Source organism: Bombus vancouverensis, chromosome 2 (genome assembly GCF_051014615.1).
Source record: "Bombus vancouverensis nearcticus chromosome 2, iyBomVanc1_principal, whole genome shotgun sequence".
Taxonomy (NCBI): Eukaryota; Metazoa; Arthropoda; class Insecta; order Hymenoptera; family Apidae; genus Bombus; species Bombus vancouverensis.
In genome coordinates, this window is record NC_134912.1 from 10,783,694 (window position 1) to 10,808,893 (window position 25,200).

Genomic DNA, 25,200 nt, shown 5'->3' on the forward strand with positions numbered 1-25,200 from the left:
AAAGACGCTGTGATCCTCTTTGCCCTCCTTAAATCTCTCTGGTAATTGCTTCCTTTCAACGAAGCATGACTTTACGCGTGGCAGTGCAACCTCGAAGACGCTATCGGCCTATCAGAAACCACGAAACGAACGAGACGAGACTCAGTCGAAAGTCAAACGACGTCAAATTTGAATTTCAAAGTTGCTCGTGTGCTCGAAGACAGATATAGGTATGTTGTATGTATATCGACGATCGATGGGAAAGTGGTGGATTCGATGAAAACAGAAGATAAAAACAGTTTTTATATCTTCAGTTTCTAAGGTGTTGATAAGGTTTACAGATTCAGCGATTCCGCCATCGCTACGAGCGCCTACCATTTTGTCTCGGGTGCAGCAATTACCGAGGTTGCATTGCAGACTTTCCTGTGCGCATGCCTTTCAGGGTGAAAGGGTTAAAGTCTGCCCACCCTTTGCTCGAAGGCTGGTCTTCGAGATCTGTAATTTCTTCCTACCGTATTTCTCCCTTAGAGAATTATCGTTTCTTTCTTTGCCTACTTTCTGTTTGGTAGGAATTTTGGTAGGAATTTTGCATTTTTGAAACTTTGTTTCAGGGTTGTTTAAACCTTCGCTTTGATTTATTTCACGACGATACTGTTGCGCGCATAGAAACTCTTTCGTCCCACATCGGTTATTCGTTCATTTTTATTAGATCGTCTAACAGCTTCCCAACGAGTTTGTAAAAAGTAAATTAAAAATTAATTATTATTGCTACCAAAATCGATATCGACAGCATTGATAGAAGAGGCATGAAAATACAAAATATTGTTTCGCGAGAATTTAGATTAAATATAGTCGCTATATACGAAAGACGCTCATTTTTAATCTCATTTAATGCATCCCAACCAAAATTATTAATAAAAGCCTCGACCAACGAAACACTGGGAAAATGCAAGAAAAAAAAGTACGCGAACCTTTCGTGATTAATCGGATAACGGTACTCGCAGCAACGCCTCGTCAAGTCTAAAAATAAAAATAAATAAGTATCTCGAAGGGTTGAGCGGATTATAGGCGGCGAGAAAGCGCGTTACGTTCATTTGCAACCGCTCTTACTTTTCATCAAGCCTGACATTTTTTCCTTCTGTCTTTTTTTCGCTCTCATTTAATTCAAGCCAATCTTCACCCTCCGCCACCTTTCTTTCTGGTTACTTCTCCCCCTTTTTTTTCCATCCTTACTATCGCGGACTACGGCAAAAACTGACCCCTAAAACGTAGCCTAACTGCGAGTCGACACGTGGGTCAGGTCAAAGCATAGGCGCGTGCGTTTTGTTTCATTAAAAACACGCGGGCAGAAAAAAAGCACGTGAAAAACTTAGCCGAGACAATGCGCGAACGCAGCTGGTTAAACGCGGAAGGGTTACCGATTAACATAAAAGGGTACCATTACACGACGCGAGACGCAATCGGATTCGAGGTGAACTCGTCTAACAAGCTGTATTTATGCGCTGTTTTTACGCTGGAAAAACACACACTGGCACGACGTGACCCTCACCCATGAGATCGGATACAGACGATCAAGTAGCGTCTATAGCTGCTTAAAGCAATTCTGGAGTAATTATGGTGGATGGTGGATGGTGGATGGTCGATTTCGTCGGATAGCTTCTCACGGTTAACGCTTACGCAAGCACTATACATATCGGTCTCCTCGGTTGAAATTCAATTTCTTAGTTCAATCTTCAATCTTCAATCAACATTTTCGTGCTTTTCAAGTTATATTGGTATTCCAAGTAACTATGTTAGAGATCATATGACAATAATTTAATTAAATGCACAGTGGCAATTTCTTACATAGGAGACATCTTTCCTCGATGATATCGGAACTTTCTAAAACATAGCTTTTTCATGGTGAATATAGGTAATTATAACTTTCATTGTATCCATGTGTAAATATAATTGTAGAGATTTTAATACGGGAAATGCAATAGCTAGTTGTTGTAATCGAATAGAAATTGAAGAAATATAATACGAATTATAATGAACATAATTCGTGAAAAATATAATCATAATATTTCCAAAAACAATTCCACTCCTTCCATAATAATTTTTGTGCCGAGAACATAAATAACATAAATGTAACATAGATGAAAGGAGGCCGATGAACATTCTATCGGCAATTTGTCATCGACTTTTCGAACGTTTCAACGTGACCGATCAGCCGAAAGGGCGCAACAATAGCAATAATCGGCTGGGCTACTAGGAAAGTTTCGAAAATCACTCCTCCGCGGGAAAAAAAGAATAAATCAAACAAAAGGATAAGAGCACGGTGGAGTCTGCGGTGTAAATCGAAAACCGACGAGAGGGTAGCTGAAAATCGTCGATAGAGTTATAAAAGTGGGCTTCGTGGCCTCTTGCCACCCCTTCGAACGCACCCCGATACCACACGAGCACACACTGGGATTCCTGTCCTCGAATACCGAACAATGCATTATTTATGTCTACCTCATAGTTATCTTCCTAGTATCGGAATTCGTTTGTGGTACCAAAGAATTCACGCTTATACTCTAATCTATCATTGCTTAGCGATATATGTATATATAATATATTAATCAATGAAACATTTAAGTACATATGCACATATCATATACTTGAGTAAGAAAACATTGTATAAATTGAAAAAGAAGGAAACAAATTAATTAGGGAAAATTAGAAAGGCCATTCAGGTTGCTTGGAGGAAGGTCTTCGATAAAATTAGTATTTAATTGGTATTTAAAATATGTATTAATATTTTCAATATACTCTTGTCGATGATTTTTATCAATTTCTAACAATTTTGGAATTTGATAACTTCCACTCTGAGTTATCTTCAAATAATTTCGAGATATCTTGATCAATCTTCCAATGGTTTTTAATTTACAGTACGTTATAATTAAAAACTGGACTTTACAAAACCTGTGAAACGTTACACGTACGATGATCAACAATGTTTCTACGTATAGAATTCTCGCGAGAAGTCTGTTCTTTCCTTGTTCCACTAATTTCGCCATTGCCCCCGAAATCAATCTTACAAATTTCTACGTAACGAATTCGAGAAAAACCGTTGGTGCGATCAGCATAACGTGCAGGTCTTTCAGATTACAGAGCCCAGGGTGCTATTCTAATTTACCAACGTGATTCAATTCACCATACGAAGTCGATCTCTCGATACAATAACGTTTCACCTTTCTACCATTCTATATGTATTTTTTCTTCCTTTTTTCTTTTTTTTTTTTTGTTCTTTTATATCGTTCGGTTACTCTGATCAGTGGCGTCACGAAAGTGGAGGAAGAGGAGGAAAAATGGCAACGCGTGAAAGAAACCAGGAGAAGGAAAAAATGTATGAACACGTTGGTAATACGAGTGAAAAGTGGTGCTCGTTAAATTACAACAGTTACCGAACTCCGATTTCGCAGTGAAGAGAAACCGACGAACGAAACGAAACCGCGTGTCAGGAGTGCGACGAAGAGGGTGAAGAGTAGAGAAAGAGGGTGGCTTTATATATGCATACGAGAACATTCAGGTGTCAATCAAGAATCGAGACCTTTCGACTTTGGGGTGTGAAAATCGGACTTCTCCCGAAAAAATTTACGTATTCATTCACGCCGCCACCGATGGAAAAAGATGGAGTATAAAAGAGAAAGAGAGTGAAAGAGGGGGCGAGTGAAAAAGAAAGAATTCGAGCGAAAAGTCTGTTTGCTTTTTTACCGCTCTTGACTTCATATTCGAGAGCATATTTTTTGCGCCAACCGTCACGCATTGTTAACGTCAACTTACTCGTCTTTTTTACTTTCTCTTTCTCTCATTCGCATTTTTTTTTCTTTTTTCTTCGTGCGTCGCAACGAAAAGAAAACCGTCTGGTAAAATCCAGTACACGCTAACAGGAATTTTGTAATTTCGCTAGAATATCGTGTGATCCCGGTGAACGAATTTTGACCAATGTGATTCGAAGGGTTAGGAAGATATGTTACGGTTGCTTCAGGAATAATTGCATTTATATCTTTTCTTTTATTTCGTTTATTTTATTTCGTTTACCATGATTATTTGATCATTAGCAACGAATTCAGCAATATAGCATACAATATAAATTTCATAACCGTTCCCAATAGATACAATGTTATAAGATCTTCAAAACACTCGGTTAACTTTCGTATTTCAGCAATCTTAAATTCTGTTGTGTCGTAAATCATTAAAAACGTTTCTATATCCACTTTTATCTAATGTATGAGAAAATTGTAGTTACCAATTTAAAAGCATTCACAATCTCGTCATTAAATGAAGGTTATGACAAATATAACAAATCTATTCAAGCGATCGTATTACGCATACAAATTAGTAAAACTTCGTTTGTTTGTATTTTTCTCAAAATCCTGTTACACGAAAGAAGTAGAAGCTAATAGTGCGGACACTCTATATATTACTTCACCATTTTTTAATTAAAAGAAATATGTACATAATATGAAAAATATGTAAAGTCGAAAGATATTTTGTAATTATTCTGTCAGGTTTTTGATACGAGACATTATCGGACGACGTATTTTCCCGAGTTGGAAAAGCGCATGATACACGACCCGTTTGCCTTTCTCGTCTCGCCTCGCCACGCCGCGCGTTTTCACACTTTCTGAATGCGGGATGAATATCGGTCTGGTTCGCCGCAAGTCGAGCATTATATCGCTTTTACATTTATAAAGCTGTCACACACCAACTCATGCGTCATTGTGAAAGGGGTATTATGCTTTAATAATGGACAGCATCACATGTCAGATTCATCCGGTTAGATGGAAATGGTGCAAAGTTTATTTCGTTCCAGGACTCTGGTGTTTCCAATCGCAACGTGTCACAAAACATTTTGCACGATCGAAAATAATAATTTTATATGTAACAATGACATTATCTGCTTGCATTCTAAGATATCTTTCGATTGTTCTTTACTCCGTCATCTTCGCCATTGACTAAATGCATGATAGACTTGATATCAGGATAGATTTCGTGTCTCACGGTCTGAAATACCGACCTCGAAAAAGATCAGTGTTTCTTACGCCCTCTGCGATTTGCTACGGCAAATATGGGAATTGTATTCGACTCAACGATAAAAATGAACTTGTCATCTACGGAGCTTTGTGCCACATGTTCTGTAATACCGACTATTCAGAGGTTTTGTTACGCTCCCTACAATTTGTAACATAATGCCGAATGTAATTAGTCCGTTTAAACCTGCTCTGTTATTGAAATAAAACTTTGACATATTAATGCTCGATTAAATAAACCTCTAGTAATTAAATTCATTTATCTGAATGTGAATTACTATTACATGAACGACAAATCGCAAGCAGTAAAGAAAATCAGTATGATCTTATTACATATATGAACTATTTATCCCGCGACAAGTTTAAATAAATGGAGTGCTATCGTATATTAAAAACAAACCACAGACATTATTAAATAAAATAACATAAGTAATTAAATCAGTGATTCAACTAAAACAATACTTTAATATAATCTTATATTAGAAAGTAAAACAAAATTGCCTGTGTGTCCGTCTATTTATATGCTTAGAATTAAGTTAAACAAATTTATAAATTGTTATAAGATATTATGATGACTAGGTAAAAATTAAAAATCTTGTAAAACAATTCCAAAAAAGCAGTAATTACTACAAGTTGAAATACTATATACATAGGTAAATCTTTTTTTCTTTAGGCTGAGTGATTATTTTTAACCACTGATAAATAACAATTATAGTATAATTATTTTCATCATAATTAAAATTTAATGCAAATTAACATAGTTCTAAACCAAAAACTAGTACCATAAAAGCGTAAATTTTGTTTTAACTTATAAAAAAGCATAAAAATTATAAAAATGATTATTGTAATAAATTGTTGAAGACGTAAAATTACAATAAAAATGTAGAAATTATTAAATTTGATTAAATTTGATTGTTATAATGAAAAAATTATGTTTCATGACATCGGTGAAGGTCGTTAACTTTCGAGCAACCTTGTCAAAAATATGTAACCTGTCATCGGGTATATATATTAGGAATATCCGATCGAACTTGCGCGCAAGCTCATTTTTCTCTAAATTCTCGTAACGTAAACATCAGAAAAGGCTTTTAATTACTTATTGAAAACAATAAAATTTTTAATTTATAATATTTAAGCAATTAATATTATAACACTGTCTTTTCTATATTTCGTCAATGGTTTTAATTCATATCATTACTATACTGAATAATGACGTCGCATGTAACAAAAATGCTAAGGGCTTAAGTGACCCCAAAACGTGGGACACAAAAAAATACATATTCTGTTATACTATCTTTATGCCTTCACTAATCTATTAACTCAATGTTAAAAGATATCTCTGTAGTAAATAACATTAGGCTAATTTATTATAAATATCACCGAAACGACTTTAAACGACTATAAAGTTCTATTTTTATAAATTCATGTGGATTCTTTTTAATATTAAAGAGGAATTTATTTAATAAATTTTTATTTAATACATATCATATATAATATTTAAATGTTGATTTAATACAATAGTATGACTGATATTGTAAGTATGCGTATAACGATAAATAAGCAACCTGTAAAATATTGGAAACATGTGCCAAAATAAAATTAATTTCTTCAATTAAGTACTGTACAAACATAAACATAAATATTATGTAAGCATAAATACGTTCATAAACGTAATACGTTCATAAATGCAATGATAAAAAAAGTAATGTTGAAATAAATATATTAAAAAGGTGAAACCAATATCTTTCTTAAATAATCAACTTTCCAGTATACAAGATTAACGCTATGCGGACAAAAAGTGTTAAGCATTATTGGTAGAAGCAAGATATTCGTTGTATCTCTTCTCTTGGGCTTGCTGCAATTTCAGCAACTTCTTCATCTGTCCTTTACTGATTTCTGTACCATCAATATAATGCGTCGGTACACCCTAAACAAGACAGTTTTTAGTTAGAAAATGGAATGTATTATTATTATAAATCTACATACATTGCCATCGAATTGAGAATATTTATCTTTTTCTAGCTTAAACATCTCAGAAGGCGGAATTTTTCTCAGCGCTTCCTTCGCTGCAGCTTCCGCTTTTCTTCTTTCCTTCTCCAACGTCCTTTCCAACTCCATTTGCTTCTTATGAATCTTCTCTTTTAATAGTTCTTCTTTATTTACTAATTTAATTTTACAAACTTCTTCATTACTATCTTCCAAACGAACTCCAATATTTGGTAAAATATCGTCACGTAATGTATCACATTCCTCAAGAATACTACTAGCTTTCAAAGCTTTAGCATGATTTCTTACTTTCTCACGGAAATTTGCCAAAATTTCAAGGTAGGGCATAACGACTTCTTCAACCTTTAATAAAATTTATAATAAGGAGTCAGAACATAAGGAAAGAGAAAATAAATGTATATAAATCATACATTTAAATTCGCGGTATTGCTGTCAACTGGAAAACCAATACTATCATGCGATGATATAACCCCAAATATAATAAACATTTTTGTAATATAAACTGCAACATCTCTAAGTAATAGTGTATTTGGTTGTTTTATTTCTTTCATGTAAATATTGCAATGCGTCACAAGATCCCTAACGGCATCAAGCGCACTCCTTGTATCAATATTGTCTATAATAAAATGTATCGTAGGTTTTATTAACATACAAAATAATATAATATATAATTATATAATATAATATGTATATTAAATTACATAATAGCAAAATATATATTAGTTATACAATTACAGTGCACAATATTTGTAAATGTTCACTTACCACATAATGCGTTATGTACTAAGTCCCTGGCATGATAAAACTTTTCATTTAATTCCACTTCAGATTTAGTCCATTTAGTAAAAGTATTAATATTTGTCTCTGAACCCAAAGATCTAATTTTACATTTTACATTTAAAAAGAATTCCTATAATACAAACAAGGTGTTGTACATATATTACATTATTAAATGTTGAGTTAAATAATATTAAATAAAATATTCATAAAATATTATATAACAAATAATTATATTTACATTTAAAAACTTTTCATATTGAATGGCCATATGCATGGTATCATCACTGTAATCTAATGTATCTTTCCATGAATGCAAAAGAAATGCAAGCCTAAGTTGTCTTGCTGAGTGCTTTTTTAATGCATCTTGTATAGTAATGAAATTTTTTAGTGATTTTGACATTTTGCATCCTGCTATGGTCAAATGACCAGAATGAAGAAAATATTTAACCCAATTAGAATTATTATAGTATGCTTCTGCTTGTGCCATTTCATTATCATGATGGGGAAACTTCAAATCTATCCCTCCAGTATGAATATCTAAACTTTCTCCACAAATTATAGATGCCATAACTGAACATTCTATATGCCAACCTGGTCGTCCTTTACCCCAAGGGCTTTCCCACCAAGGTTCTCCTTCCTTTGAACATTTCCAAAGTGCAAAATCAGTTGGTGATCTTTTTTCAGATACCTTTGTACCACTTAAATCTCCTAACAAAAATATTAAAAGTTATCAAAAATGAACACATTCATCTTCAAAAAAAAAGAATTTTTACCTTCTCCTTCTTGCAAACTCGATGTATCGCCATATGCTTCTGGGACGAGTTTAGCATAATAATGTTTATCCTGCTTATCAAAGGTAGCAACATCGAAATATACAGAACCATTACTTTCATATGCAATTCCATTTTCTATAATTTTTTCAATAAATGTTATAATTTCAGGTATGTATTCACTAACTCTTGTTAAAACATTTGGCCTTAATATCTAATGAAAATTTCATTATGAATTATTCAATATAATTAATAAATATATATAGTTAAAATCAAGAAAATATACTTATTATTACATTTAAAGAATCCATATCTTTGTGAAATTCCATTTCCCAATGTTGTGATAATTTGGTAAAAATAGAATGTTCTGTAACTGTAGCTCCTTTCGTTTTATCCAACCATTCTGCCAAAGGATCTCGTGCTTCTTTTAATAATAACTGTATCCATAGAAGTTACAAAGATAGTATCTTTAGATAAATTATTAAATAAAATTAATAAGAATATTATTAATATTAAATTACATAATCTCTACTTATAAATTTATTACTTATACTCTAAAAATATGAAAAATATATATATACTTCTTGATATTCTTTCATTTTTTCTTCATCTTTAAGCTTTACTACGTTTTCCAAATTTTCAATAGCTTTTTCCACATTGCACAACAATGCCTCTAGCATACATTTTTTATCTGTATCATTCGTATTCTTCACTGTATCTTCAAAAATACACATTACATATTTTGCATCATCCAGGATTTCATCAAGAGTATGATTTTCTTCTATATATTTCTCATATAAATAATTTTGTCTAGCTCTCTTTATAATTTTATCATCTATATCAGTAATATTCATCACATATAAAATATCGTATCCAAAATAATCAGATAAGACACGCCTTAATATATCGAAAGATATATATGATCTAAATAGTGACAAAAATGATAACAAATATATAAAAAATAAATATTATTATCTATAGTATTTTAATAAAATAATACGCATTTTTTAAATACATAATTTTATACGCAACTTTGTACCTAGCATGTCCCATATGTGATGCGTCATAAACAGTAGGTCCACAACTATACCATAATATATGATTTCCAAATTGAGGGACAAATATTTCTTTCTCCCTAGTTAAGCTGTTGTATAACTTAAGAACTGAGCTGCTTTTTCTTTCTGGTGGCATCCAAGATGGTTGTAACCTTTTTGCCATTTTTAATCTCTAGAAACTGGAAATATCCAAAAGTGATGAAAACCATAAAGTATATCTTATCTATCTCATTACTCCTCTTCTAGAAAATAAAAGTTATACAATTAAACTTACCTCTTTATGAAAAGCTTTACTAAAAAATATTTCGATATAAAAATTCTGTGTACAATTGCTTTCAAAGAAATGTTTAGACAAATATACAACGAAAGATTGTCAAATAAATATCACGTGTCTAGAATTCTGTTGCAAATTTTTACTTGTTTCCACATACATTACTTTTTCAATATATTCGCGTATAGGATATTTAGTATTAATGTTAATATATTTCTCTTAATTTAATCAAATAATATAAAATACTGTTCACATTAACTATCATTAAACTCTTGAATGATTCACGTTCGATATCCGAAAAGACACGAGGAAATCGTTGCATGTATATATCAGTGTAGAGAGAGCGTTCACATTGTGACGTTGTCTAAATTTTCTGTTATCTCCGATCTCCGATGCTTCTACTCAATCTTTAATATCATGTTGTAAGAAACAGTTTAATGTGATAATATTTGAACTGTTTGTCGTAAAAGTAATTTATTTATTTTAACTATAAACCATATGTAAAAAAAGAAGTAAACCTCATGTATAAATAATTAGTCTTCGAATACAAAACTTGCATCATCCTAACCTAATTAACAGTTTGAAATGTACTGACTTCAATGCTTTACAATATGTGTGTGCGTGTGTGTGCGCGCGCGCGCGCGTGTTCGTGTGTGTGTGTGTTCGTGTGTGTGTGTGTGTGTGTGTGTGTGTGTGTGTGTGTGTGTGTGTGTGTGTGTGTGTGTGTGTGTGTATATACATACATACTAACTGATGGTCTTTGACCGGATGTATGTCCTTAATAATTGAATTTTTAGATAGATTTTAATATTAAATAGAGTACAGAATAGTAAATAGTATAGAAATAATAAAGAATAAGTTAAAACGAAAAGGAAGTAGATAGCAATCGTTTGAAGAAAATTATATATTTAATAATTTTATAATATTTCTTTATGTACAATGCTTTTTTTGATATTCATTTGTGTATATATATATATATATATTTCAAGAAATATATATATATTTCAAGCACAACCGAAGAATCATAATCGGTCTCTTCGGGCCGTCTCTCACCGTCGCGTCACTAGCAATGTGCAGTTTATTTATTCTGAATCTTTTAGTATTTTGAGATAATAAATAAAATGCCATTTTGACTACACCACTTTTGGGACATTCTCTACCGAACGATCCAAATCCGATTCAAATCGATTTATTAGCTTTAAAGTTATAAGCGAACAAACATAAAAGTACTTTTGTACTTTATATATATAGACGCCAGACACCCAGATAATGGCAAAAACATATATATATTGAATATCAAAAACAAATAAATATAAAATTGATTGTATATATCATCTATTGTAAATAAGATTTATATATATAAATATTATTTTTGTCATATTACTTACTAGATCTTTTAGATATATTAGAATTATAAATATATTACGTCAATAATATTATAAATTACAACACATATATGTAGTCATATACCAATAACTTCATTCTTGTTAAACAAATTAATATACCCACATAACTTGAAATAAAATTTTAGTTATATCAGTAGGTGATATATTTTTATTCAAATTCTTGTATAAAGTACATGTCATTATAATAAATATCTTTATAAACATATTTTTCATATTTCAAAGATTCTGTAAAAATACGTGAAATGTTCCACACATTTATGAACTTAATATTATGATTTTTTTTTAAATGTGATATTATGCATAAAAATCCTTGTTTCATATATGTATTAAAAAATTTACATCATTTTATTATATTAAATTTTAAGATCACACATAGATAACATACAAAATAAGCACTTTGGAATGTGTATAATTCATATTCATATATAAAATATTAATCTTATGTTATATATAAAAATATAGAATGCAAAATGTTAGCTAAAGTTTTTCAGACACATACCTTTTTTTTCGGAACAAAGTTCATTATATTGTTAAATATATAGATGTTTAATTATATATATCCTGCTTTATCCTTATATTACTTTAAGTACGACAGTTTTTCTACATAAAATGATTTTATTGTTTTTATTATTTTTTATCTTGATCAAGATTGACTATTCCAGAGAACAGTATTTTTTGAAAAAATCATTTTATCATTTAGTAAGTATAATTGATTCAACATTTAAGTTAAACAAAAGTACGTGTTGCCATTTTAGGATTGTTATTCTTTTCTTCTCTGTTAGTAATTATTTGTTCAGTTTTTATACTTTCATATATAATTTAAATGTAATAACAAAACATCTCATTTAAAAATTAATATTGTATTATCTATGTTCTTTATTTGTCTCTTCTTCCCATTCTTTGCCTGGCCTGATAAATTCTAAGTCACTAGCATCCTCAGAACTTGAAATATTATCGTCATCAAAATATGGTTTTGTAACTTCGTTTGGTTGCATATGTCCTAAAAAAACATGAAATAACCATACAAATAATCATATAATTAATCATAATAAAAATATAATACGATCCTGTATTAATAATTTGTAATAGATATTTCAAAACTCTGTCATTCTACATATTAAGAGAAACTGCAAATAGTTGCCTTCTAAATTTTTACAAATATTTAAAAAATAAATATTTAAAAGACTTTTATATGCATCACTTTGTTATTATACTTACCATTCAATGGTCTTCTAAATATTTCAATTTCTTTTTCATCATCATCAAAAAAGCTTGTTCCATCTTTTAAAAGACTAAACGCATATCCATTCCAATTATTTTTTTTTAAATTTTTGGAAGATTTACAGTTAGCACAAATAAAAATAGAACATGCAATAATTCCCAAACATACAGTGGCTGCAAAAATATGATTTAAAATTATATTCTAATAATACGTTATAACTTATGTGTTATATATATTATAAAAATATTGATTATCTTACTTATGAGAACTATAAAAACAATTCTAGGCATCCCAAGAAAGTTGTCATCATATTTTAATTTGAATATCAAATGCGAAACACTATGTACATCTGATGTTATAAACAATTTAGTCTGTTGAATATATCCAGATGCGCTAGCACTTATAATATGAGCACCAGGTTTGAATAAAAACCAGTAAGCTCCATTTATTCCACTTTTAACATGATGCACTGATTTATTGTATGATAAAATAGCATTTTCAATTGGCTCATTGTTCTCATTAAGGACAAATCCTTTTACTCCTTCATTAAGCTTTTCTATCATCATTAATAAACTAGCCTTATTATCTTCCCATATATTTCTTGAATCATCAGTGTTGCAACAAGTAACATATACATCAAGCATCAAAGTACTCGTATTTAAATAAAGATAATCCATTAAAGAATGTTTTCTTTTTCCACTTATACCCATGCCAGCATGAATAATTCCATTAGAATCTATATTTAAATCGTGATCACATTCTGGATTTTTAAAAGTCATGTTCATCTTATGTTTAGTATATAATGATGCTAAATCTTGCAATACATCATTATCATCGGTGTTATATATCTGTTCAAATATTTTTCCATACTTTCCCGCAAATGGAATTTCAATATGTTGCGAACCAATATTTAAATTTATTGCTAATACAGCATTAATGTTTTTGAACCAATTAATTAGTGTACTTGCCTCAGTGCTTAGTCTATCATTGATAGGAAATTGTAAATTGTCCACAATGAATGAATCACAAGTTTGATTATCATTAGAATTTTGAGATAAATCCGGTGCAATGTATATCGTAAATTTATCTAAATAATTTGTAATTCTAGTGTCTTTCCGATAACGATCTAGTAAATAGGTCGCAAAATGAAGTAAAATTTTAGATGTTACAGGTGCACCATTTGAAATACCAGCCACGAAGGCTATAGATGGTCGACCAATGCGTTTGTAATTACCTTCAGTTCCAATTTCTAAACATATTATTCGAGTGCCCGTTTGTGATTTACCAATAATATGTAAAGTTGATAATTGTGAATATTTATTGTTCAGATCGATCCAAACTTGATTTACAACATTTGTCTTTTGATCGTTATCGTATTTTTGGTGTTTTGCTTTTTCTACATGACGTTTCGTCAATTTAATGTGAAGATCAGTTATATTTTTATCATCTACATGGACTTTAATAGACTGTTCTATATAACCTTCACAAACAAATGTTAACGAATATTCACCAGGAAGAAGAATAATTTTAAAATAAGCCATGTTTTTAGAAACATGGTAACTATTTCCAATCTTAACTACAGTTTCCCTTAAGGGAGCATCGTCAGTATCTGTTACCACTGCTCGAACACCAGTTGTCAGACCCTGAATAAGTTGCTTCAAGGGCAATAAATTTTCACGCCAAATAGTTGGAATAGATCCTGGAAGTGGATATTTACAACAAGCCATGTTGATACTTATCTACAAGTATAACAGATTGTAACAGATTAATATACAAATAATATAAACTAGAAATGATTTTATACATTAATAAATATATTACTTACTGTTGGTATTTTATACTGATTTTGAATATAACTCTGTACTTTTTTAACATCATTGTTAATAAAACTGCAAGTTTCTTTCTGTATTGAATGTTCATAATTTTTGGCCAGAGTTTTATACACATTCAAGCTATCATCTGTATAACTAAAATAAGAATATAAGGTATTATTATCTTAAATTATGTTATACTATTTTAAGTTTGAATCATATAATATAACAAAAAAAAAAAATAACAAATACGTAAATATATTTTATTATATTATATATTAGTATATTATATCAGTAACTTAAATTTTCGTTACCTGACTTCAAGTGCTCCACTTCCTAATATTATTATTACATCATATTTTTCATTAGATAACATTGTTTTAAATGCATTAGTAATCATGTTTAATTTATCTGATGTAGCATTATTATTTTGTAGCAATAGCCTTTTGCCTATTTCATCATCTACAATAGGATTACACTCTTGAGCATTTGGTACTATATTATCAAAACCTGGATCTATGTAGGGTACAAAATGTAATACAGAGTTTTTCAATATTCTTTCTATAGGGGGATCTCCAATTTGATTTCCTTTCAGTATATGAGTTGCTAATCGTAACAGCATTTCTCTACCAATTGGTTGAGATGCAAATAGACCCCCAATTAAACCAATATGATATTTATTTTCTTCTGGTGCACCCATCTATAATTAATAAATTTGTAATTATTTTTTTATAATCGTAAAACGTAAAATTTGGAATAAATGGCTATATATTTTTTAAATGATATGCTCACATTATGTGTAACTTTTAAAGAACGAATATCTACACTGATTAATGACTCCCCTTGAGCTTGAAATTCTGCAATGTTTGGTTGATCATTTTCTAATTGATTAAATTTATCACTTAACTCGACATTTGTTAAATAAATATTGTCTAAGTTTGTCATTAACCGAAAATCATAAGCAGATGACCTGAAATAGAAAATTATTACATAAAATACGAATATATACCAAATTAAGAAACAAAAATTTGTTTTTATATTAAGTATGAAAAAATTAATATGTAATTAAAAAAGATCTATTCATTAAAATACTTGATGATAAGGAAACACATAAAATGATTATACAATAAAGCATTCTAATAATCAGTTCTGCTTCTATTAAAATATAATTGTAATTTACTTTATTATAGTCGAAATATATTTTATAATATATTAAAATATTTACTTCCGTGAAGTTTTTAAATTTCTTCCTAAAATGAAATTTTTATAACTCCTTATCAAAAACAATCCTTTTTAACATTCAACAATATATAAGTATCATTATTCTGGAAATTGCAATGCTTATAAGAATTATATTAAAGTACTTTCTAGTCTTAAGAAAATCATAAAATTATATGTTATATAGTTATACCAGTGTTGAGGATCATCTCGCATTAATGAGAAATCCAATACTACTCCTTCTCCAATATTAACATCATCTGATACCACTGCAATTTGCGTTTGAGATTCATACCCTACTGCACTGGCTGTAACATTGTATTTGCCTGGGACTAAAAGACGCCAATAATCTCCATCATTGGCTGCATAGATATCATGTTTAATTCCTTCTATAGATATTTTAGCATGAGGTATAGGATTTCCAATTGATGAACGTATTACTCCATGTATTCCTTTACGAGACTATAAAAAAAAATGTATAAGTATAATGAAAGAAATAATTATTTTTATAACATGCTATACATATTAATACATAAATACCATTTCAATTAAACGTAGGAGAGGTTCTCTATTTTGTAACCAATACTCTGGTAATTCAGTTGCATTTGGAAATTTTGTACATCCTACTTCTATCGTAATTTCAAAATCATTGCTATGAACGTAATTATAATCTTGCATGCCTCCATTAACAGAATACCAAGCAGCCCCATTGGTTATACCATTTGGAAAGCTTTTCTCTAATACATTTTGTACTGTGTTTAATCGTCCATTTAAAAATGAAGGACATGGTTCTCCAAGATGCATACGAGGATGAGCATTTGAATATGCTAATGCTAAAGCTTTGAAAACTTTATCATCCGGACTTAGATTTTCATTATCATACATGTATTCTGGTTTATTATCATATGGATAATTTGCCACTAATGCTCCTCCATGAAAATTAGCAGAAAGTACAAATGGAATACTTGCAATCCAATTCATTACTGCTTTCGTCTCAGGTTCTGGTTCTTTATTATACTGTAAAATATAAAAATATAACTAGTAATTTAAATTTATAGAATCAATAAACATTTAATAGATATAAATATAAAATGTGCTAAATCCGTCAAAAGTAAAACAATAATAAGTGGAAATCCATACATTATTTGTTTCATATTGATCAGGAAAATTTCTGTTGAGATCAACATTTTTAGCGTTTGTTCTTCCTTCATATATATTTTCTTCTCTAGAAATTTCATAACCATCTGGATTCATGCTTGGCATTACATGTAGTCTGACGCTCTTTAATATTTTCGTAACTCTTTTGTCAGTTCCAAAATTTTCACAAAGGAACTTCAACAGCATTAGTAAAATTTCTCTGCCAACAACTTCATTCCCATGCATGTTTCCTATATATTTTACTTCAGGTTTATTTTGGCTATGTTTACCAGGATTTTCTGTTATTTCCATAACATATAACTGACGTCCTTTAACAGACTCTCCTATACTATAAAGCCTTGTGATATTTGGGTAATTCAAATTTAATTCTTTCAAGAATTTTTCCATTGCTATGTAATTATGATGTTTGAATTCCATATTATGGAGAAAACCATATTTGTCAGTAGGTCTAATAAATTCCTCAACTTCATCTGACTTTAATTTTCCTACAAATTAACATAATATTACAAAACAATTAAAACTATCGTATTGTAAGAATAAATGTCTTAAATAAAAAAATTAATAGTTCAACAAAAAGTACATATGTAAATATATCTTCTTTAATAAACTTTTCATATGCATTAAAAAGACAAAAATAAATCATGAAAAACATGAAACTAAAAATGTAAAAAATATGCAACTATTACAACATTTACAACACAACACAAGGTATAGAGAACACAAAAAACCAAAGAAATAATAAATAATATATTATAATAATATTCAAGATGTATCACTACTTGATGGATAAAAAATATAGGAAAAGGCTGGAAAACATTTGAGAAAACTAACTCACTGTTTGAAACAAATATAATATTTTATTTTTTAATTTTTTAGACATTATACATTCAATTTGATTATATTATGCTATACATCAAATTACAAATATGATCATAAACATCTCTCAGTGTTTTACATATTTTTGTTAATATTAATAAAATTACCTAAAGATATTTACGTTTCATACTAAAAATCTTTGGATATATTTTTCATAATTCATACATATTTTCTTATATACGTATCTCATTTACTTCATAAAAATGAGATTAACATATTCTTTACATTTAATGAAATAAACCTTCTACTTTTAGTGTATAGTTTTTCTTGTTTATAAAGTTTAATCTGATTTTCATAATACAGATCTTTAAATGAACATTTAAATGAACACATGAAATTTAAGGAAGAGATACTACAAAATATTTTTATAATTATTTTTAAAAACTTTATTTGTTATGTTATTTGTTCTTGTAATTGTTCACTAATATAAAAGAGAGCATTCAAACAAAAAATAAATCACGATTTGCTATTTGTTCGATAACATAAAAGTTATTCACCTCAAAAATGTGAGTGTTACAAGAAGATATGTTTTTGATGTGCAGTAATGCTTAGTTCTCACAATTCATATATGATCCAATTGTACATCTACAAAGTATTTAGACCAATTGTTTAAAATTATAAACTTATTACATTCTTTTTCATTTAACAAACTTTTGCATTTAAAATATCTTTCCTTAGATACAAAACAGGACAAATAAATTTAAAAAACAAATAAAAAATAATATAACAAATAAACGTAAACATAAAAATAATAAAAATGATTAAAAAATTTATGTTTAACATATGTTTATGCTCCAATTAGTTCATAAGTAAATAACTTTCACTGTAAATAATTATTTTTGTGCAAATCAGAAAGTTTCTTTATCTTTTTCTCCATACCTTGTGTGTATCTTTTTTATATTTGCTTATACTAAGGACATAAACGATAATAAAATGTATAGAAATGGCAGTATCACATACTCTTGTGATATAATCATATCAGTGCTGTAAAATGAAAATAAGAATGATGATAAAACTAATTCATGAAACAAATAATAAATTCATATGTAAATATAAAAAATAATAATTTCGTTTCATTTTCAATTTTATGAGAAAACAAATAAAAGACAAGAAAATTCTTTAATTACGTATATGTAAATATAACTAGTAATTCATATCATCATAAGATGGTATTAGTTTATACAGTGCAAAATTCTGATTAGGAAGTGGGAGTGTATGAACAAAAGGAGCATCCTGATTACCTTGATCATCATAAGTATCCTGTGTTAAAGTGAAATTGACAATAGTTGGTTCATCCGATTTTACTGTCACATTTATTTGTTCACTTGGATGATATCTAAAATCATAAAAAGTTGATATATAGATCAAACCTTACTAAACAAAATACTAGTTTTGTAACAACGTTATATATACTCACGCCCATGCTTCTGCATGAATGTTATATGTTCCAGGCAGTAACAAACGCCAATATTCTCCATGAGGTGTAGTGGATACATTATGATTTATTCCATGCACAATGATAGTTGCTCCTTCTATTGGTTGCCCATTTATATCTCTTACAAGACCTAAAATTATAAAATATAAATTAATATATACCATCGTTATTAATAAATAATTATACTTAATGAATATTTAAAGACCTGTTACTCCAATATGGGCTTGCTCGAGATATTTTATAAGAGATTCCTTATTTAATCTCCAATGTTCTGGCATTTCTGACGCATATGGATATTTACAACAACTAAGTTCAAATGTTATCTCAAGTGCATTGGAGCGAGCATAATTGAAGTCTTGCATCCCTCCAACAACTTCATACCTAAAACAGATAAAGTGTAATAATATTTTCTTCACAAATAATACTTTCCAAAAACAAATAATTCAGATATATATGCTCACCAATATGCACCATTGGTAACACCACCCTGAAAAACATCAGAACTGCATGCTGTACCTGTACGCATTTGTGGATGATTATCTGCATATGTATGTGCTAAATATTTGAATAACTCATCATCTGGACTTTTACTTTCAATACAACAAGATCCTTGAATGCTAAAAATCAATACAATATATAACTTTTATAAAATAATAAGTAAAATTTCATAATTTATTTTATAATTGCATTTATTATTATATTACCCAGAATCATAAGGATAACTTGCTACAACAGCACCTCCATGAAGATTTCCTGATAATACAAATGGTTCTGTAGCAATCCAAGTCATCATGGCTACTGTTTCATTCTGACGTCCATCTAATATAGTGCCACCTTGTTGGAGATAATTAGTTCTTCTATTAAACTGATCTGGAAAATTCCTATTTAAATCAACATGATTTGCATTTTCACGACCAGAAAAATCTTTTCTCGAGTCACAGTTTCCTTCCTAAAAGTTCAAAAGAACATTAGACCAATATATGCATGGATTTAAATTAACTTAAATCATAAAGGGAAATAATAACAAAAAATAGAAACATTACCGCTGATTTTTCAAAGCCATCAGGATTCATTGACGGCATAAGATAGATATCAGTATTATTCACTAATTTTGTAATTCTTTCATCTTTCCCATAATTCTTCAAAAGATATTGAGCAAGATATACTAATAATTCTCTACCAACAGTTTCATCACCATGCATATTAGCAACATATTTCACCATCGGTTCACACAGTTTTCGTTCCTTAACATTTTCAGAAATTTCAATAACTAACAAATCTCTGCCTTCCACGGATTTTCCTATGGAAAACACTCTTGCCAAATTTGGATATTTTAGAACCAATGAATTAAACAACTGTTGAAGCTCTTCATAATTTGTGTAATGTGGGATGACAAAATCCTCATCTAATTTGTTGTCAGAATTTATCACAAAACCATTAATAATTCCAATAATTAAGAAAAAAAGTAACACGATGTTATAGATAATACGTGCGTGTACCATATTTAAATATTTATTAGCGTAAGAATATAACAAGCTTTTTTGACTTTAACGAAACATTCTACACAATTCACGATGTCGGTGTCAATATAGCATAAAAGTACTGATGACGTCCACAAGTGCGAGCGTGGGCAGAGTAGGGTAGAGGATTACTAGGAATGATATAGATATATGTATATGTATAATTTTTCATTGAGAATAAAAATATTTATTGGTCAATTATTCTATATATATATATATATATATAACATGTGTAACATCTGTATTATTTTTTAAATTTCTATAACAATTTCTCGTAAAAAATTACAGAAATTTTAATGAAAGAAAAATGAATTCTTGTATATGTGTAAGTAACATAGTAAGAAACGTTTTATTTGTATGTATATAACATACTGTACATGGATAAAAATTTTTGATAAGAATAATTTTTCTCTTCCTTTTCCTTTGTGATACTAAGTACTTACGTACATATGTATGTATACATAATATATATAGTTGAAATAGTTCATAAATTACTAATGATATTCTTAAATATATATGTATATGTATATATAATTTTGAGTTGGCAGTAAAAAGATGTTTATAACTAATTTATATGAAATCTTAGTTTAAAGATATCTTGGTATAATTCAAATTAAATTCTAAAGACAATATTGAATAAATAATTGATAATGGAAAGTCAAATGCATATTAGTTTATTTCAAATATTCTAAGTTTTTTATTTCTTATCTTTTGTTAGATATAACGATAAAACTTTGTTTCAATATTAGAAACATTGTAATTTCACTAAAAATTATTTCGAAAAATATTGTCAAAGAGAGGTTATGATCTTACATCTACGAATTTTATTCGATTGCTTACAAAATGTACACAATTATTTTATGTAATAGTAGATAAAAATTTGTATGACTTCAGTGAATAATATTTCGAAACATGTCTAACAGCAAAGAAGAAAAACAGTAAGTTGTGTAAAAATATTAATAACCAATTAAAGAAAATAGAAAAATAAAAGGTCATTCACTATTACAAAAAATTTTAGGTATGGTTTAATTTTACCTAAAAAGCAACAACGTATTGCCCCGAAGGTAAACAACATATTTGGTGATAATAATGATTCGGATGAGGAAGATGGTACAGATTGGGTTAAAAAGGCTCTTCAGGCAGAGGGAGAAAAAAATAAAATAAAAAGGCAAGTAAGATTAAATATGCAAAAGGCTTTAAAAGAAGACCCAACAATATTTCAATATGATGAAGTATATGATGACATGGAAAGGACAAAAGATCAGTCCAAAACTGCAAAAGATGAAAAAAAGAAACCAAGGTATATTCAAAATCTTTTAAAAGCTGCAGAGCGAAGAAAAAAAGAACAGGAATATAGAATAGAAAGAATGGTTCAGAAAGAACGCGAAGCAGAGGGAGAAATGTATGCAGACAAAGAAAGTTTTGTTACTTCTGCTTATAGAGCAAAATTAGAAGAATTTAAGAAAATGGAAGAAGAGGAAAATAAAATGGATAAATTAGAAGCTATTGCAGATGTTAAAAAGCAACAAGATATTTCAGGATTTTATAGACATTTGTATGAACAGACTGTTGTTCAATCTTCAGAGGAATCTGGAGTTAAGAATGATACCAATGATAATAAAACTAATTTAGATAACAATTTAGAGGATATAAATAAAGAAATAAATATCAATCACAACAAAGATCAGGTAAAAAATAAAGAAATAAAAAAGAATAGACAATATAGGCAAAGAAAAATAGAAGAAGATAGTGATACAGATACTGAAATTCAACAGAAAATGGAAAATAAAGTAAAAACTCCTGCACCTGAAAAACGTAAAAATGTTGAAAGGGAATCTGAAAGAATAGAGGAACCTGATGTTAAAAAACAAAAACAACAAACTGAAAGTGCTAAACTTGAAAAAAGTTGTAATGAGACCAAAATAGAAAATCCCATAAATTCAAAGGATGTGGAAAAAATATTAGAAAATAGTAAAAATGATGAAATTGAAAAAATAAGTATTAGTGCAAAAGAAAAAATAGAAGCAGAGAAAAGAGAGAGATCTAAGATTTGGGAAAAAAGAACAGTTGGGCCTGTATTTGAAGCAGCATTGCAAAGATATTATGCTAGAAAATCTATGAGGTTATCAGTTGTATAATTTAATGTAACTATAAAGTGTGTGTACAAGGAAGGAATTGTTTGTCTATATATCTGTGTGTTTAAGTACTAAGTAATTTCAGCAATCTTTTGTTTAGGAAAACGATTACACTATATGTATGATAAAATTTTTTTAATATAGCATTTGTAATATAAAATTGTATAGAAATTGCATTAATGATACACTGTATTCCGGAAAAACGTCTGTCTTTTCAATATTACAAAATATAAATTTCTATACATAGAAACAAATGATGGCACATTATAATTATAATATACCTCTTTAAATTCTACAATATTAACATACAGTAATGAAAACATAAATATTTTTCTTAATTTTCAAATTATTTCAAAAATTAAACTTAATTTTTGATATTTAATAAATGCTTGCAAAAATTTTTTATGATGAAGTTATAATATTAGTTATTTCACAAATGAATAATCAAAAATATTTTGTTCCTATATTACTTATTATAAATTGCATAACTTAAATATTTCATTATTAAACAAAGGTATAAGTTATATCATTCAGTTTCAATAAGATGAAATAAGCTGTGGCTCCATATGTCCACTATCACCTAAATTTCTTAGTGTTACTCTCCCATTAGATCGAATAGATACCCATGTAATACTTCCATGATTTAGACTTAAACGCAACCAACCCTCAGGTGGAAATTGCAATGCTCTGAAACACATAATAAAGAAGCATTTAATTCTATGTATTAATACGTTCGCTACCTAGCCCGCGATTTTGCTCTAAAAGTCCGATTGCACGGTATTTTCAGACTGGGCAACAAACACGTTACTATTACGCGAATATCATTTTTTATGAATAGTTACCGGCATACAAAATATCTAATAACGTTTGCATGGCAAACAAGAATAACATATGAATCCTTTCCCTGGCTGGGTTCTGGACGATGAAAATATTTTCTAAATGCAGCTTCTATTCTAGGTCCATCTTCATAAACCTAAAATATATTACATAATATTATAATATAATAGAAAAAAAATAAAAATTCCCATAATAACATAGTATACTTACAACGACTTCAGAGTTCCAAATATCAATTGGTGGATCAGGTGCAATTGGCATACCTTCACTAAGAACAGAATCTTCCTTAACAGTTATATCGTTAAGATATTTTTTTATAATTTTAGCAGTTTCTTTAGCTCTGACTATTGTTGATTGTATAATCATGGAGTATGGTAATCCTAATTCCTGTAATCTCTTTCCTGTTGCTTCAGCCTGTTGTCTGCCTTTGTAACGTATATTTTTACACAGTAAATGACAAAACTTAATATATTTATAAAATTATAAAATATTAATATATATGACATAATAATACATAAATAACATGAGAGATACCAACCAAGAGTTGTAAGTGTTCGATCTGAATCCGTTTTACCATTTGTATTATATTGCCCATGACGGATTAAAATTATGTGATGTCTAACATTTGATTGTTGTTTGTCGTTTGTAATAGATCTCTTTATACGTGACTCTTTATCACTTTCATTGTTTAATTTAGCTACATTTGCTAGCCATTCTGAATGTCGTCTACAAATAGACACAACAAATTATAAATTGAACTTTTAAATAGTAGAAATAAATTCTAAACAAAGAAAAAAAAATGTTTTACACTATCCAATGAATATGAAGTAGATGAAAATTTACAAATACTGGAATAATATTTATTTTAGCAATATACATGTATACAAAGTATATTTAGTACAGGAATTTTATTTGTGATATTTATTTAATTTGACGTAAGAAAAAGGAACGAAAGAGGGCCTTAATTATATATAATTATTAATTTGTAGAATCAATAATATTTTTATAAATAAATACAATAGCAGTAAAGAATATAACCTATCCCAATTATGATCCCATCTGCCCCAGGATGACGGAGGTATTATCCAAGATTGTTTTTCTGATGATTGAGTATGATCGTTTTCATTTGGATAAAAAAGAGCTGCACCACCTATTGCAACAAATCCACCGATCCATTTTTTAAAATTTAAACGTATAGGCATTATTGTAGTAAATTGCAGCGACTAAATTTTTTTAACGATTTAAACCAATACTGCTCATCTGTGGAACGTATTTACGCGATCGCTATCTATATACCTTCTTTTATAGTAGTTATAAAAAGAGAATGTTTTGTTAAGAGGCGAGATAAGTTAAATGCTATTTCAATATCAGTGATGAGATCAGAAAGATAAAATTGGAGAATTTTCCCATACTTTGAAAATTATTTGAATAGTAACCGCTTACTGCCGCTTAAAATCATTACTTCTTGTCCGGGAAATTTGAAATGATTCCTTTGGCACTTAAATCAATTTCCCTCTTTTTTATAAAAACGACTCATTGTTGAAGTTCATATTAGGTACAAATTATATTTTAACATGAATTTAATAATTGAAATATAATTTAACTATTTTTATTCCATATAAGATTCGCGGATATACATATATAATACATACATATATATGTA

The 25,200-nt window shown here is 29.0% G+C and overlaps 4 protein-coding genes across 5 annotated transcripts; 1 reads left to right on the top strand and 3 right to left on the bottom strand.

The window, feature by feature from the left end:
- Positions 1-6,490: 6,490 nt before the first annotated feature.
- CysRS (cysteine--tRNA ligase, cytoplasmic) lies at positions 6,491-10,505 on the bottom strand. Of its 2 annotated transcripts, XM_033345301.2 has the most exons (10): positions 9,923-10,505; positions 9,633-9,827; positions 9,175-9,517; positions 8,890-9,030; positions 8,597-8,807; positions 8,062-8,531; positions 7,809-7,953; positions 7,454-7,659; positions 7,023-7,385; positions 6,491-6,963 (listed from the first exon to the last, which is right to left on the bottom strand). In XM_033345301.2, exons 2-10 carry the CDS (start codon positions 9,809-9,811, stop codon positions 6,838-6,840), a joined length of 2,184 nt encoding a protein of 727 aa, XP_033201192.2. In that variant the 5' UTR covers positions 9,812-9,827; positions 9,923-10,505; the 3' UTR covers positions 6,491-6,837. The 2 variants fall into 2 exon arrangements, with proteins under 2 accessions (XP_033201192.2, XP_076483986.1); XM_076627871.1 differs by lacking the exon at positions 9,923-10,505 and having other exon boundaries at positions 9,626-9,761.
- Positions 10,506-11,444: 939 nt separating this feature from the next.
- Positions 11,445-20,666, bottom strand: svr (Carboxypeptidase D svr). The gene is made up of 15 exons (XM_033345256.2): positions 20,089-20,666; positions 19,750-19,994; positions 19,507-19,662; positions 19,251-19,426; positions 19,028-19,175; positions 18,852-18,946; positions 16,717-17,219; positions 16,117-16,593; positions 15,770-16,038; positions 15,151-15,328; positions 14,673-15,058; positions 14,373-14,514; positions 12,807-14,286; positions 12,544-12,720; positions 11,445-12,325 (listed from the first exon to the last, which is right to left on the bottom strand). Exons 1-15 carry the CDS (start codon positions 20,545-20,547, stop codon positions 12,189-12,191), a joined length of 5,028 nt encoding a protein of 1,675 aa, XP_033201147.1. The 5' UTR covers positions 20,548-20,666; the 3' UTR covers positions 11,445-12,188.
- A 470-nt stretch (positions 20,667-21,136) lies between these two features.
- On the top strand, positions 21,137-22,954 carry LOC117163332 (uncharacterized). The gene is made up of 2 exons (XM_033345520.2): positions 21,137-21,503; positions 21,584-22,954. Exons 1-2 carry the CDS (start codon positions 21,478-21,480, stop codon positions 22,701-22,703), a joined length of 1,146 nt encoding a protein of 381 aa, XP_033201411.1. The 5' UTR covers positions 21,137-21,477; the 3' UTR covers positions 22,704-22,954.
- On the bottom strand, positions 22,172-24,889 carry LOC117163333 (serine/threonine-protein phosphatase PGAM5, mitochondrial). The gene is made up of 5 exons (XM_033345521.2): positions 24,576-24,889; positions 24,076-24,263; positions 23,748-23,962; positions 23,543-23,673; positions 22,172-23,387 (listed from the first exon to the last, which is right to left on the bottom strand). The coding sequence occupies exons 1-5, from the start codon at positions 24,737-24,739 to the stop codon at positions 23,237-23,239; spliced, it is 849 nt and encodes a 282-aa protein (XP_033201412.1). The 5' UTR covers positions 24,740-24,889; the 3' UTR covers positions 22,172-23,236.
- Positions 24,890-25,200: the final 311 nt, after the last annotated feature.